This window comes from Typha latifolia, chromosome 15 (genome assembly GCF_019914945.1).
Source record: "Typha latifolia isolate L0001 chromosome 15, TyphaL0001v2, whole genome shotgun sequence".
Taxonomy (NCBI): Eukaryota; Viridiplantae; Streptophyta; class Magnoliopsida; order Poales; family Typhaceae; genus Typha; species Typha latifolia.
The window spans coordinates 8373292-8386075 of record NC_133100.1 but is presented as its reverse complement, the minus strand read 5'-3'; the positions used below and the strand labels follow the sequence as shown (position 1 = coordinate 8386075).

Below are 12784 nucleotides of genomic sequence, written 5' to 3'. Positions count from 1 at the left end.
AGAAATAGAAGAAATAGAAGTTCGTCTACTCTCCAGTGACTTTGGATTTCCTTATCCGACGGCTGTTCTTTTGCCAGCTCTGCACGCATCTATTTATAATTTATAACTAGAGAAATTTGCAAAACAATCCCCTATTTATGGGTTTTATTTTAGTTCGATAATTTCTTCAATTTTCTCCGACTTTTACAAAAATTTAATACCTATTTAACGCTTTATTTAAATTTAATTCACCATTCTTAACATATAAGAATCTATGCAAATATATTCCATCTTGTTTAACATAATATTTTGAATAAAAAATTAATTACCTTCTCAACCGTCATAATGGCCTCATTTGTGATGCTTTTCCTTAATAGTCATATTTATTTTTTATTCTATATTTATACTAATTTTATATCCTTTAGCCTCGTTTGATTGGTGCATATTTTTTTTTTTATAAATTAATTCTCTCTTAATCTATAAATAACACTCAAACATATCTTACTAAAATATGTATAAACTTTTTAATTTTAAATTATTTATATCACATTTGGTATTATTTGAGAAGTATAATTATTTAATTTATGATAGGTAATGTTATGGTACTATAATGGTTATGATAGAATGTTAATTAGATTTTCTTTTTCTTTTATCAAAGACAGGAGTTTCTTTGGATTAAATAAAGAGTCTATGATGTAGGGGGTTGTTTGAATATTTCCTTTGCTGCCGATTGTGGGGAAATATGAGCCGTCGGATGAGTACTGGTCCTCGCTGATGACTGGATTCGAACAAATTTTTGGTGACTATTACGTATAACGTAAGCGGATTTACCAGTGTAATTGGATCAGGTTAGATAATCCGTATCGGATTTATTTTGGATCCGATAGAGATGGCCTAGACTAGACTCGAGATTATCATATTTGGGCTCGTTTTTCTGTTCTTCGAGCCCTTTGATTCCCCAATCCCCATTCCCCACCCATCTTTCGATCAGATCTTTCACTGTTTCCTCTCGGATTCTGACCAAAGACCACCGTCTCGATGACGGACGTGAAGAAGAAGGGATCTATCAGCGAGGACGACGTCTCCGTGCTCCTTCAAAGGTTCTTTTCCGCATCTTTTAGGGTCAAGAACTGATTTGTTAGGGTAGTTTAGGGTTTTAGCATGGAGTTCTTACGAGTTTGAACTTCCTGAAGATTTTATGGATCATGAACCTTAGAGCGGACTGGTGTTAAGACTTGGATGCATGGAAGCCTTTTGGTCTGGATTGGATTTGTGGGCTAGATGCATTGTGATATGATCTGCTCGAAGTATAGTTTTTTTTTTTTTGTTTTTTTTGTTTTTTTTTTTTTTGCCGTGCTACCCTAAATCTTATGGAGACGTTTGGAATTTTTGACTAGAAGTCACGGAAGAGGTATATGAATCTTTTGTTGGAACTTTCATACAAGTTGGCGTCAGTAGTAGTGTGGAAGAAAATAATTATAACTTGTGGAAAGTTAGTTTCCCTTTTATTCCAGTGTCTTCCCTTCTGTTACCTAATGATAGTTAAGTTCCATTGTTTATCTTTAAAATGTGGTGTGGCCTAAGCCCCAAAGTTTACCATCTACTTGTAGGAAACCCAAGCTCAACCGCAACACTGATTAAATATGATCAAAGCAGAATAACTGGAGATTTTAAAACAACAGCTAATTTTACTGAGTAGCCTTATGTCCTGATTAATTGGGGTCAACTGCATGAATCCTTCTACTTCTTTCAACTCTATTTTGTTTAATCCCCGTTTTGATCCATCATATCTTTTCTCACCTTTTCTTCTTTTTTTCTTTTAAGTTCTTAACTTCTTAATAGGTGTCTTCCACTTAAGTAAATATGTTCCTCCAGCATTTCCAATTTTCTTTATCTCTACTCATATCCAATGATAAATCGTAATCCTGCTCCTGTTTCTAATACATTATTTCATTTTGTAGGTACACTGCAACAACAATTCTTGCTCTTCTCCAGGAAGTTTCTCAGTTTGCTGGCGTGAAAATAGATTGGAATTCTCTTGTGAAAAGGAGTACAACTGGAATTACTAATGCTCGTGAATATCAGATGCTATGGAGACATTTGGCATACAAGGATGCCTTGTTGGAGAAAGTAGATGACAGCCCTGAGCCTTTGGTTTGTTCACATTCTTTGACTTATTTACTGACCATAGATGTTAACTTGTCCAACCTCCTTGTTTAGTTATACAATTCTTTTGGAAACAAAGAATATAGCACGTGTTGATTCCCATAGTAATGAAATTGCCAGAGCATGCTATTGTTATACTGGTGATCTTAGTGTTTTTATTTTGTTATTTGGCATTATTTATCATTATAATGGTAATATTTTGTTACTGTGGAAATACTAGGATGATGATAGTGATTTGGAGTTTGAATTAGAAGCTGTTCCTTCTGTCAGTGCAGAAGCCTCATCAGATGTGGCAGCATGTGTCAAGGTATAGCACTCAATATTCTTAATGGAGCTCCTGCATCACTTTATTTCACTTCAAACTTTCTGACAGTTGCTACTAATTAACAAGCTTGATAGTTAGAATCATTTTAGCAAACGAAGAGGCAGATCCTATTTAGTAATCTCCTTTACATGGCTGTTAGATGCAATCTATGGAAAATATTGCTAAAAGAAGTTAAAATAAGGGCAGTTTCTGAATCCCCATGTTAGCCCCATTTTTCCCACACAAAAATAAAATTACATGTTTCAGATAATCTTGTTGGTAGAGAACTAGTTAAAACACCACTTTCAGCATTTTGTTTTGTCTACTTTTTGTGTTTTTTTATAGATACGAGTCTATTGTTTAAACTGCAGCTAGATGTAACCTTTGCAGAATATAGAAGGCATACTTTGTTCCTTGCTTAGAAGACCTTTAAAATTCTAGTCTTTTATGTATGATTAAATGTTCTTCTTTACATATGATTGATGGCTCTAGTATTGTTTAATCATACATGTGCACAGGCTTTAATATCTTCAGGTTCTCCACGTGAGCTGGGACCATCACATCGTACCAGCCTAGATGCACCTTTGACCTTACATACTCCTAACGACCAGGTGCCACGTGCCCCATCTGATAAACAGCAGTTGGCTCGTAATGCTCGTGGAAATAATACTGCAGCTATTGTTTCCTATCAGAAACAATCATTACCATCCGGAACATCGGTTGAAGCATTGGATGGTAATGCACTAGTAGGTTCAAGCGCACCTCCTAAAAAGAAAAGGAAGTTGTGGACCGAAGAGGAGGATTTGGAATTAATAGCTGCTGTTCAAAAGTGTGGAGAGGGAAATTGGTCGAGCATTCTAAAAGGGGATTTCAAGCATGATAGAACAGCTTCACAGTTGTCTCAGGTGCTACGCATAATGTTCACTTTTTTCGGTCAAATTCTATGGACTAGCCAATTTCTATCTAAGTTTCTCTATTTGAGTTGTTGTAGGTAGGGGTGTCAAAATAAATAAGTAGCTCTGGCTTAGCTGCGACTTGACCTTAACTCAGCTTGAATTGAATTTTAGGCTCAAAATTAACTCAAGCTCGACTCGATAAGCCCAAAATTATATATATATATATATATATATATATATATATATATATATATATATATATAACTAGGGTTGTAAACGAGCCAAGCCTGAGTGGTTCGGCTTGTGCTCGGGCTTGGCTCAAATTTTATTTCGAGCTTGAATATTCATATTGTTCGAGCTCGGCTTATCTACTCTCGAGCTGAGTCTAATTTGAGCTCGACCTATAAATGAGTTGTGTCGCTTGTGACGGAGAATGAGAGAGAAGAGAGGAGAATAGGAAAGAGAAAGAAGATGAGAGAGAGGGAGGTGAAGAATGCAACTTGCTTGCGAGTGGAAGAATGAGGAGATGAGAACAAAAGAGAAAGAAACTAAGAGAGGGAGGGAGAGATGAACAAGGCTCTTGCATTTAATGTGGTGGGTACTATTGGGACACATGTCGGATATAGAGGAGGGGATATGGTTTACACTTAAAAGTGGTAAATCTCATATGGATACTTGTCAAACATAGAAGATGAGGTGATTGGGAAAGTGAGAGGTGTTACTGTATTGGTTGGTCAGATGGGTTTGGCCTTTTAGGGCCTGCAATTCTGTTCAAGCTAGATTCAGCTATATTTCAGCCGAGCTCAAGTTGAGCCCGAGTTGCTTATTTATTTTGATAACCCCATTTATAACTATTAGATATTTAATCTAATGGCTTTCTTTTCTCTAATCTTCCCATCACCTTAACTTTTGAGTTTTGACTTCCCCCCCAAAACCCATCACTTCTCTCCAAAATTCAAATATATAATTAACTAAACATTTTCAAAGTTTTAGGACTAAAATACCCTTAGGATAAATAATAGAATAATAAAATTTTAAAGATAAGAAATATAAAAGATAATCTTTGCAAAAGTAGTTGACCTGGTCGGTTTGTCAAAAAACAACCAGGTTGCACAGGTTTCGATTCTACCGTCGAGTTGGTTGATTTTTATCGGATCAATTGCTTATCCGGTTTGATAACAAAATCAAATTGGTTTGTTGGTTAGTTTATCGGTCCGATCTGATTCTGATAATTATGCTCCAAAAGGCTAAACCTATCAAAGTGACCAATATCTCGAATTCTCCATGTCCCAGTTTTTCGATTTCTTTATCTTCTATGTTCGACAAGTGCCCATCACATTAAATGGAAACAATGTCCTTTCCTCTACATCTAACATATGTCTCAGTGGGATTACCATAGTAAATGCAAGAGCATTCTTCTCCATTTCTCCCTCCTTCTCCCGATTTCTCCTCCTCTTATTCTTCTCTCCTCATTCTCCCACTTGCAAGCAACCTGCAACCTCCACCTAGCCGAGCCACCACCTCCCCCCTCTCTCTCACCCATATCCTTCCTATTTCTTCTCCTCATCTCTTCTATTTCGCTCTTCGCCACCAGCGAAATGACTTGTTTACCGCTCGAGCTCGAATTAGACTTAGCTCTAGAGTGGATGAGCCGAGTCTGAACAATTTGCTAAGGCTCAAAATTAATATCGAGCTGAGTTGCTCAGGCTCGGCTTATTTACTCCCCTAGTTGGAGGTCGTGCATTCATTTTTCCTTGGATGTGGTGAAAGTAACCAAAATTTTGAGTTCTAACTGATTTTTTCTTATGCATTTATCTAACAATCCAACATTATTTGACATATAGATTGTTCCCCTCTAATACTGACATTAAAATTGCTTGTGCATTGAGGAGCATGTTACTTATTATTGTAAAGGGCTGCTGTTTTGCAAATGAACAAAATATTAGTTACAAAAAGATATAAAGTTGGTGTGGATCTGGACCTAGATAAGGGATTTGTTAGAACCTTAATGTTATTTTGATTTTTGAGAACTTTCCAAGTCTTTGTCTCATCCACTAACATCTGTTGAAATTGTCCAGAGATGGGGCGTTATTCGGAAGCGTCAGGCATTGCTAAACCAAAGTAATGGCACCAAGTCAACCAGCTTGACTAGTTCCGAGGAAAGGAAGGCTGCACAGAAGGCATTTTCCTTGGCTCTTGATATGCCTATGACACGAGGCTTATCAAGCAATTTATCAGGTTTTTTTTTCATGATTCTCAAGCTGAGATGAGACTGTTTAACCAAAGTTGAGAGATTTTGAAATAATTTTGCTCATTTTAGTTCTAAATGAAGTTGTTTGTTATCACCACAAATTTCTTTTTTTATATATATACTCATTAATTTATTTCACATGACCAGTGTTTTTTTCCTGCATGCTTGAAAGCATCCTCTTCTCTTGTAGCTAATTATTGTTCTATTGTATGTCAATCCTTGCAAAATAAAATGCCAAAGTAGATCACTTGTTACTTCCCTTGGTTATTTGCTTTTCGTAACCCCAACACTCCCCCGCCCCCAATCTGGGTAATGTTTTGTGATTCATGTTAACAACTATTTTCTGCATTTTGGAACAGGCACGACGCACTCAATGATTCTACCCAACTCTTCTGCTTTGCCATCTACACTATCTGAAGCAACACCTGCCTCTACCCCAAAACCACAAGTTTCCAATCAGGCAGCAAGCGATAAAACCTCAAGCCCTTTAAACAAGCCACGAACTACCCTGAAGAAGCCTCTGACTTCCACGAAGGCTTCTGTAGGTTCAAGTTCTTTGATAAAAGCAGCTGCATTTGCTGCAGGGGGGCGGATTGCTGCACCTTCAACTGCTGCCTCCTTGTTCAAAGCTGCACAATCTAAAATTGCAGTTCATATCAGACCTCGAGGAGGCAGTATCACAAAATCTCTGATTACCAACCCTAAACCATCAACTGCAACTAACATCTCTGGACAGCAGCCTGCAAATGCCCGTTATGTCCGACGGGGTAATGAACTTCCACCACCAGTAGCAAGTTCAGGCACACCATCAAATTTGTCTGTGCATGGAACAGAGCCAGCACAAGTCTATTCTGAAAAGCCAGTAAGCAATCCTTCAACAAGCTGTTCTGCTCCAGCAGACATCCCAGCTCAGGAAACATCTGGTTTTGTCGCAACCTGCGAACACACTCATCAGTATATTGATATTGATGTGGATGCATTACTGAGTGATGATTTCAGGGATGAAGACATGATGGACTTGGATAGTTCAGTGGCAGAAGATCATCGTTTGGATGTGCCAAGCTTGGATATGGGGGAGATTGAGAAAGATGCTTCCCAAGGTCAGGCAATAATAGATGATCAGACTTGTCCAAAAGATAATGATGATTCAACTGTTGGTACTCAAGCGGTTCCAGTGGGAACTGTGGCAGCTGAGAAGCAAATTATTTCAGTTGGTGCTGATGGAGCCCAAATTCCAAACGATAACAGCACCGGACTATTAAATCAGGCCTCTATTGATAGTCGTTGCGTGGATAGTGCAAATGTTCATGGCCAGACAGTGGATCGGCAGCTGATGGCAACTCCGGATGATGATGGCGACAAGACTATGTCTCTGGAGGATCAACACAAGGAAATAAAGGACATTGCAGTAGGCAACAGATCAATTGTCGATGACCAGGCTGGCAAAGTGACCGAAGATAAAACTAATGTGTGAAATTGAATATTACAGGTCAGAGATCATTACTGTGAAACAGTTGGAACATGATCACTAGTACAAGCCAAGAAGTAGGTTGATTGTAACAAGGTTCCTTTTGCATTTTGTAATTGCAATTTCTTCCTCTGATAATTCTGGTGGGCTTGCTATCATTATCTTGATGGTTCTGCTCTTTGCTCCTATAAACAAAGGGGGAAGAGCATCAGGCCATGGCATGCAACCAATGCGAAGTTGATGCAATGTTTTGGTGGCGAAACAAAATGTCTAACAAATACAATTAACTGTGTAATGCTTCCTGCATGAGAGCAAGGTTCAGGAATGCAACCAATGCGCTCTTATCATGAGATTCAGCGAGCAATCCATTCTTTCAGCAATTAGAACTTTCATCATCGTTGTTTAAAATGCAGCGTCGTGAATAAAGCTATTTGTTTCAATGAAGAAGCATTATGTTCTGGTACCATGTTTGTGAGTTCAAGTTCAATTAATTCTACTTGCTGATTTATTTGCGAGGAGAATTTGCAATGGCTCTCTTGCGTTGACTCATTAATGGCCGTCTTAATCTATAGTGAAGTAGTACGAGGTGCTTATGGGTGCCCATGTGTGATCACATGAAGGTGCTTCGAAGCGCCATGAAGTAATTTTAAAGCTTTGGCATAATTTTACCTTACCTCTTAATTGCTAAATGACTAAATTACTCATACCATGTTTAAGTTAGACTATATTTCTATAAAAATAAGTGAGTATTTTCTATTAACAGCTGACTGACCATTGCAACTTAGCTTAAATCACAGACGTGTTAACTATTTAACTTTAAAATACATAGGGATAATTGGACCAAAATAGGGAGATAATATGTAATCTATACTTCATAATGAGACAAACTGTAATTTATCCTAAAAGTTAATTACTCATTAGGCAGTCAAGAAGCCTAATCAAGAATTTGGCCACGAATAACTCCAAGATTGGATGTAATCATAAAATCCATACGTCATCTGAACCTGCTTATTTTTATATAAGATTTAAAATGGTATTCCTCTACTGAGTACATGGCACATGCTTGAGCTAGTTAGCTTATTCACACCCTCTTCCAGTCAACTAACTAGGTCAACTCATACGTTTTAAGTATTCCCCAATTCTCTGTGCCGTAATTTATTAAAGGCATTGCCGACATCATAAACCATTTGGTCCACCCATCATCATCAAGTATAACCCACATTATGGAACTTAATTAATGCTATGTTCCTGATATATATTTTGACCCATGAATTTTTTAATATTCCTTTTTTTAAAAGTGCAATTATATATTAATCTTCTGAATTATGACTCACTACCCTGGTGAAAATAAAACTATAGTGCTACATAAGTAGTATAAGAGATAAATTGTATACTTTTTTTTTACGAGTTTAATGTGATATTAGGATACACTACCACAGGGGCTTTACTAGAAAAATCCAAAAGATAAAATAAAAAATAATTAGGAAGAGTACGAAGATAGCGATAGCCGAATGCAAACCGAGCGCCGCCGCCCGCGCCCGATCCGATCTTAGTCGGTAGACATGGAAATACCCATATTACCCCTATCACTTATCCTCCTCCCTCTCACGTGCTCTCTCCCCAATAAATACAACATCAAACAAATCCCTTCAATTAAATTCTCTCTTCCACTCGAAGCTTTGCTTCCTTAGCTCCCCCATCTCGATTCTCTCTCTCTCTCTCTCTCTCTCTCTCTACTTTCCCTTCTCAAACATCTCGAAATCGAATTGGAATTCGATCGTTCTTGGGTTTCTAATTGGAATCCATGGAGAAGTACGAGCTTTTGAAGGATATCGGATCGGGTAACTTCGGGGTGGCGAGGTTGATGCGGAACAAGGAGACGAAGGAGCTCGTCGCCATGAAGTATATACCTAGAGGCCAAAAGGTTCTATTTTGAACTCGATTTCGATTTATTCTGCCAGCGGCTCTGATTTGTTGTGTTCTTGGTGCAGATCGATGAGAATGTGGCGCGGGAGATCATTAACCACCGCTCGCTGCGGCATCCTAACATTATTCGCTTCAAGGAGGTCGCAAGATTGCAACTTTAGGGTTTCGTTCGAGAAGGAAAAAAAGATTTCTTTATTAATTTTCTCTGTTTTTTATGGAACTTTTAGGTGGTGCTCACCCCGACTCATCTAGCTATCGTGATGGAGTACGCTGCGGGCGGCGAGCTCTTTGATCGGATCTGCAACTCAGGAAGATTTAGCGAGGACGAGGTAATGCCATGAATTTATTATCTCTAATTTCCCCCTCTTTGGTAAAATTGATTAATATGAGATTTATATTTATCTCAGGCCAGGTTTTTCTTTCAGCAATTAATCTCCGGAGTTAGCTACTGCCACTTTATGGTAAATATAATCGAAAAGTTTCGCTTTTTGATCCAAATTTACCTCTTTTTTACCAATTAAAATCGTTTATTTCAGCAAATTTGTCACCGAGATTTGAAGCTCGAGAACACATTACTTGATGGAAGCCCAGCTCCGCGTCTCAAGATCTGCGACTTTGGCTACTCCAAGGTTTTCTTCTTTTCTTCTCTACTAAAATTACGAAAATTTTGAGCTAATTATTCCCTTCTTTTTACTGAAATTATATTTTTATTTTAACTTAAACTCCTACCGCGAAAAAATCGCAGTCGTCGTTGCTCCACTCAAGGCCGAAATCGACGGTGGGGACACCGGCGTACATCGCCCCTGAAGTCCTCTCACACCGTGAGTACGACGGCAAGGTTAGTTTCGTAAAATTCACATATTTATTATTATTTCTGCAGAATATCTCTACCCTCTCAGTCTTCCTCGCGTCTTGCGTCTGCGTGGAGGTCTGGATCCGGGTGTGGGCCCCTTCTGGGATACCTATAACCTACCTTGGACTGGTGCTGGGGAAGTCTGACGTGTCAGTGACGTGGAGTTGAAGGGTGGTAGGTGGGGTCCACATAGAGTTGCGCAGTCTTGTCAAACTCGATGATCGCCACGTTGTTGTATTGCTTTTTGAGTGGGATCTATGTTTGGTGGGTTTTGTTATATTATCAAAAGTTGGACAGGAATTGTAGTGAGAGTGACGTGAACGGGTAGTTTCATTCTTAGGGTCGTTCTCTGTGATAATATTACTGAGTAAGATTTCATGCTACTTGATGATGCTTCCGATTTTACATTGGTGGTTATACTTATTGCTAGTTTTATTTTTAACTTTTATTCGATTAATGTTCTTTTTTTTTTTTGAAAGAAGATTAATGTTCTTGCTTTAGACCTCAAATAAAAGAACTTGATGTAACCATGTTGGCATATTTGTTATTTAATCTCATAAAACTTTGAATGCCACATGGACAGTATTTTTTGCTAATAATTATTTAAATGTAATATAATCTAGTGATGATTGTTAGAAGGGTTCTTATCATGGCAATATTCCTAGGATCTGATACTGGGTTCCTTTTGAAAATCTATTCATTTTTTAATGAAAAAAATGATTACTTACTACTTGATCCATGCCCTTATAATGAGGATAGAAGAGATTGTTGCAAAACAGTGGCCAGTCCAACAACAATTATATCAATGTAGCCTAGCTTGACTTGCAATTCAGTCAGCAGCCTTTTTCGTTTCTCCTTGTTTGTGCACGATACGAAAACTTTTCGTTTCTCCTTATAGCTTGACTTGCCATATGGGTGAGACGGTCAGGTATAATTTAAGTTCCTCAATATCACATTATCTGTTTGGGGATGCTTCTGTAGAGTAGGAAATTATTGTTGGCTTTATGCTCTGCACGTTAAAATAGCTTATTGTACCTTATTTAACATTTAAAATGATAATCTTTATTTAAACATGAGGAAGATTAACAGCATTTCGAGTTTGGCTTTCTAGAGTGCTGAATACATAACTGTGATAGCTTCTATTTTTCTTACTGTTGTATCATCACACTATCTCAGATCTATGTTTGGATCAGTCGACTGACTATTGTTCAACTGATATAGCTGGCGGATGTATGGTCCTGTGGAGTAACTCTATATGTTATGCTGGTGGGAGCTTACCCGTTTGAGGATCCTAATGACCCCAAGAACTTCAGGAAGACCATCGAGGTAAGAGTCCTTTCATAACGACCATTTCTTCGGATCCATATTTTCTTAGAATCAGCATTTATGTCATCTTCTTTTGTCTAACAAATAATTTCCTGGAATTATTTGTATCATACTTGGCTTGCAGAGGATAAGGTCCGCTCAGTACACAATACCCGAGTACGTTCACCTATCCCAGGATTGTAGGCAGTTACTCTCCCGAATCTTTGTTGCAAACTCTGCTAGGGTATTTCTTAAAACCTTGCACTGCAAATCATTTCAAGATTCGCAATTGAGTTTCCCGTCATTGCTAAGAGCCAATGGATTATCAAAACTGCTTAGATCAAAGTTACTAGCAAATATCTGTACTTCTCCTGTGTTACAAATTGATTTTCTGATGAATTGTTCTTCTTTTCTTGCAGAGAATAACGATGAGGGAAATAAAAAACCACCCCTGGTTCTTAAAGAACTTGCCCAGAGAGCTAACAGAAGCAAGTCAAACAGCATACTACAAGAGAGATAACAGTGCCCCAACATACTCCTTCCAGAGCGTGACTGAAATCATGAAGATTGTTAGCGAGGCGAAGAACCCTCCACCATCATCTAATCCGGTGGCAGGGTTTGGGTGGGTCGATGAACAAGAGAAGGAGGAGGCAGTTAAGAAAGAAAACCAAGAGAAGGAAGAGGAAGATGAGGAAGACGAATATGATAAGAGGGTCAAGGAAGTCCATGCCAGTGGAGAATTCCAACTCAGTTGACTAAATCTATTGAGGGGAATGAGAGTTATAAAGGAAGAATCAAGAATTGTACTCTTTCATTATGGATATTTGTATCGTTATCTCTTTTCTTTTCTTGTATTCTCATCTTGAATGCTTGCTCTTTAGTCTTTACTACACTGTAAAAATAATAATGAGGGATCTTTAGTCACACTTTTGTTCAAGCAGAATTTTTCTTCTGGGGCTATGCGTGGATTCTACTTTGCCACACAATTACTGAATGATTCAGATATGTAGCTTGGTTGCATTCAGTTAATCATTTTAAAGTCCTCTGTTAACATGAATTTGGCGTGTTGTACTGAATCACAGTTCACAAAATAGAAAACAAGTATGTTTGTAAAATAATATCCTAGATTTTAAGCACCTCCTTTTTATTTTCTCATTTTTCTTGAGCCAATCCATCAAATAGAAGATTAACCTATAGATTTCTTAGGAATCCTCTTTTGTTTAGAGAACATGAATCCTGCCTTTTGTTTATATATGTTATATATAATTCATTACTCTGCTTGCAAGCATCAGGGTGAAGAACATGAAGAATGGCAGACTATTACTCATACATTTCTTATTACAGAAGATAAAAAATGGAAATAGGGAAGAAAAAAAAAGAGCTTTGTGATCCTTAGTGTCCTTGGCTATACGGGCATCCAATACCACCACCTTCCTCTCAACTTGAGAGAAGCTTCTTTAGTCTATAAGAGTGTACCATCCAATCATTGTACTTCACCACAAACCACCAAGAGATCTAGGGAGAGAGCAAGCAAAGTAATCCATGATTATGTTAATCCAAATATGAATATTATCTTTATATATCACCATTAACATCATTAATGTGTCAATCCTCCCTTATTAGCTTAACCAAAGCA

The 12784-nt window shown here is 37.9% G+C and overlaps 2 protein-coding genes across 7 annotated transcripts; both read left to right on the top strand.

Moving 5' to 3' along the window:
• The first annotated feature begins 907 nt into the window (after window positions 1–907).
• Window positions 908–7530, top strand: LOC140802290 (uncharacterized). 5 transcript variants are annotated; one of them, XM_073157762.1, is made up of 7 exons: window positions 932–1079; window positions 1941–2133; window positions 2366–2452; window positions 2968–3060; window positions 3142–3354; window positions 5424–5583; window positions 5956–7530. In XM_073157762.1, the coding sequence occupies exons 1-7, from the start codon at window positions 1018–1020 to the stop codon at window positions 7068–7070; spliced, it is 1923 nt and encodes a 640-aa protein (XP_073013863.1). In that variant the 5' UTR covers window positions 932–1017; the 3' UTR covers window positions 7071–7530. The 5 variants fall into 5 exon arrangements, with proteins under 5 accessions (XP_073013861.1, XP_073013864.1, XP_073013863.1 ...); XM_073157761.1 differs by having other exon boundaries at window positions 2956–3060; XM_073157760.1 differs by having other exon boundaries at window positions 908–1079; window positions 2968–3354.
• A 1185-nt stretch (window positions 7531–8715) lies between these two features.
• LOC140801832 (serine/threonine-protein kinase SAPK7-like) lies at window positions 8716–12072 on the top strand. 2 transcript variants are annotated; one of them, XM_073157149.1, is made up of 9 exons: window positions 8716–8988; window positions 9056–9130; window positions 9218–9319; window positions 9398–9451; window positions 9527–9619; window positions 9736–9828; window positions 11065–11169; window positions 11294–11392; window positions 11568–12072. In XM_073157149.1, the coding sequence occupies exons 1-9, from the start codon at window positions 8869–8871 to the stop codon at window positions 11901–11903; spliced, it is 1077 nt and encodes a 358-aa protein (XP_073013250.1). In that variant the 5' UTR covers window positions 8716–8868; the 3' UTR covers window positions 11904–12072. The 2 variants fall into 2 exon arrangements, with proteins under 2 accessions (XP_073013250.1, XP_073013251.1); XM_073157150.1 differs by having other exon boundaries at window positions 8825–8966.
• The last annotated feature ends 712 nt before the right edge of the window (window positions 12073–12784 follow it).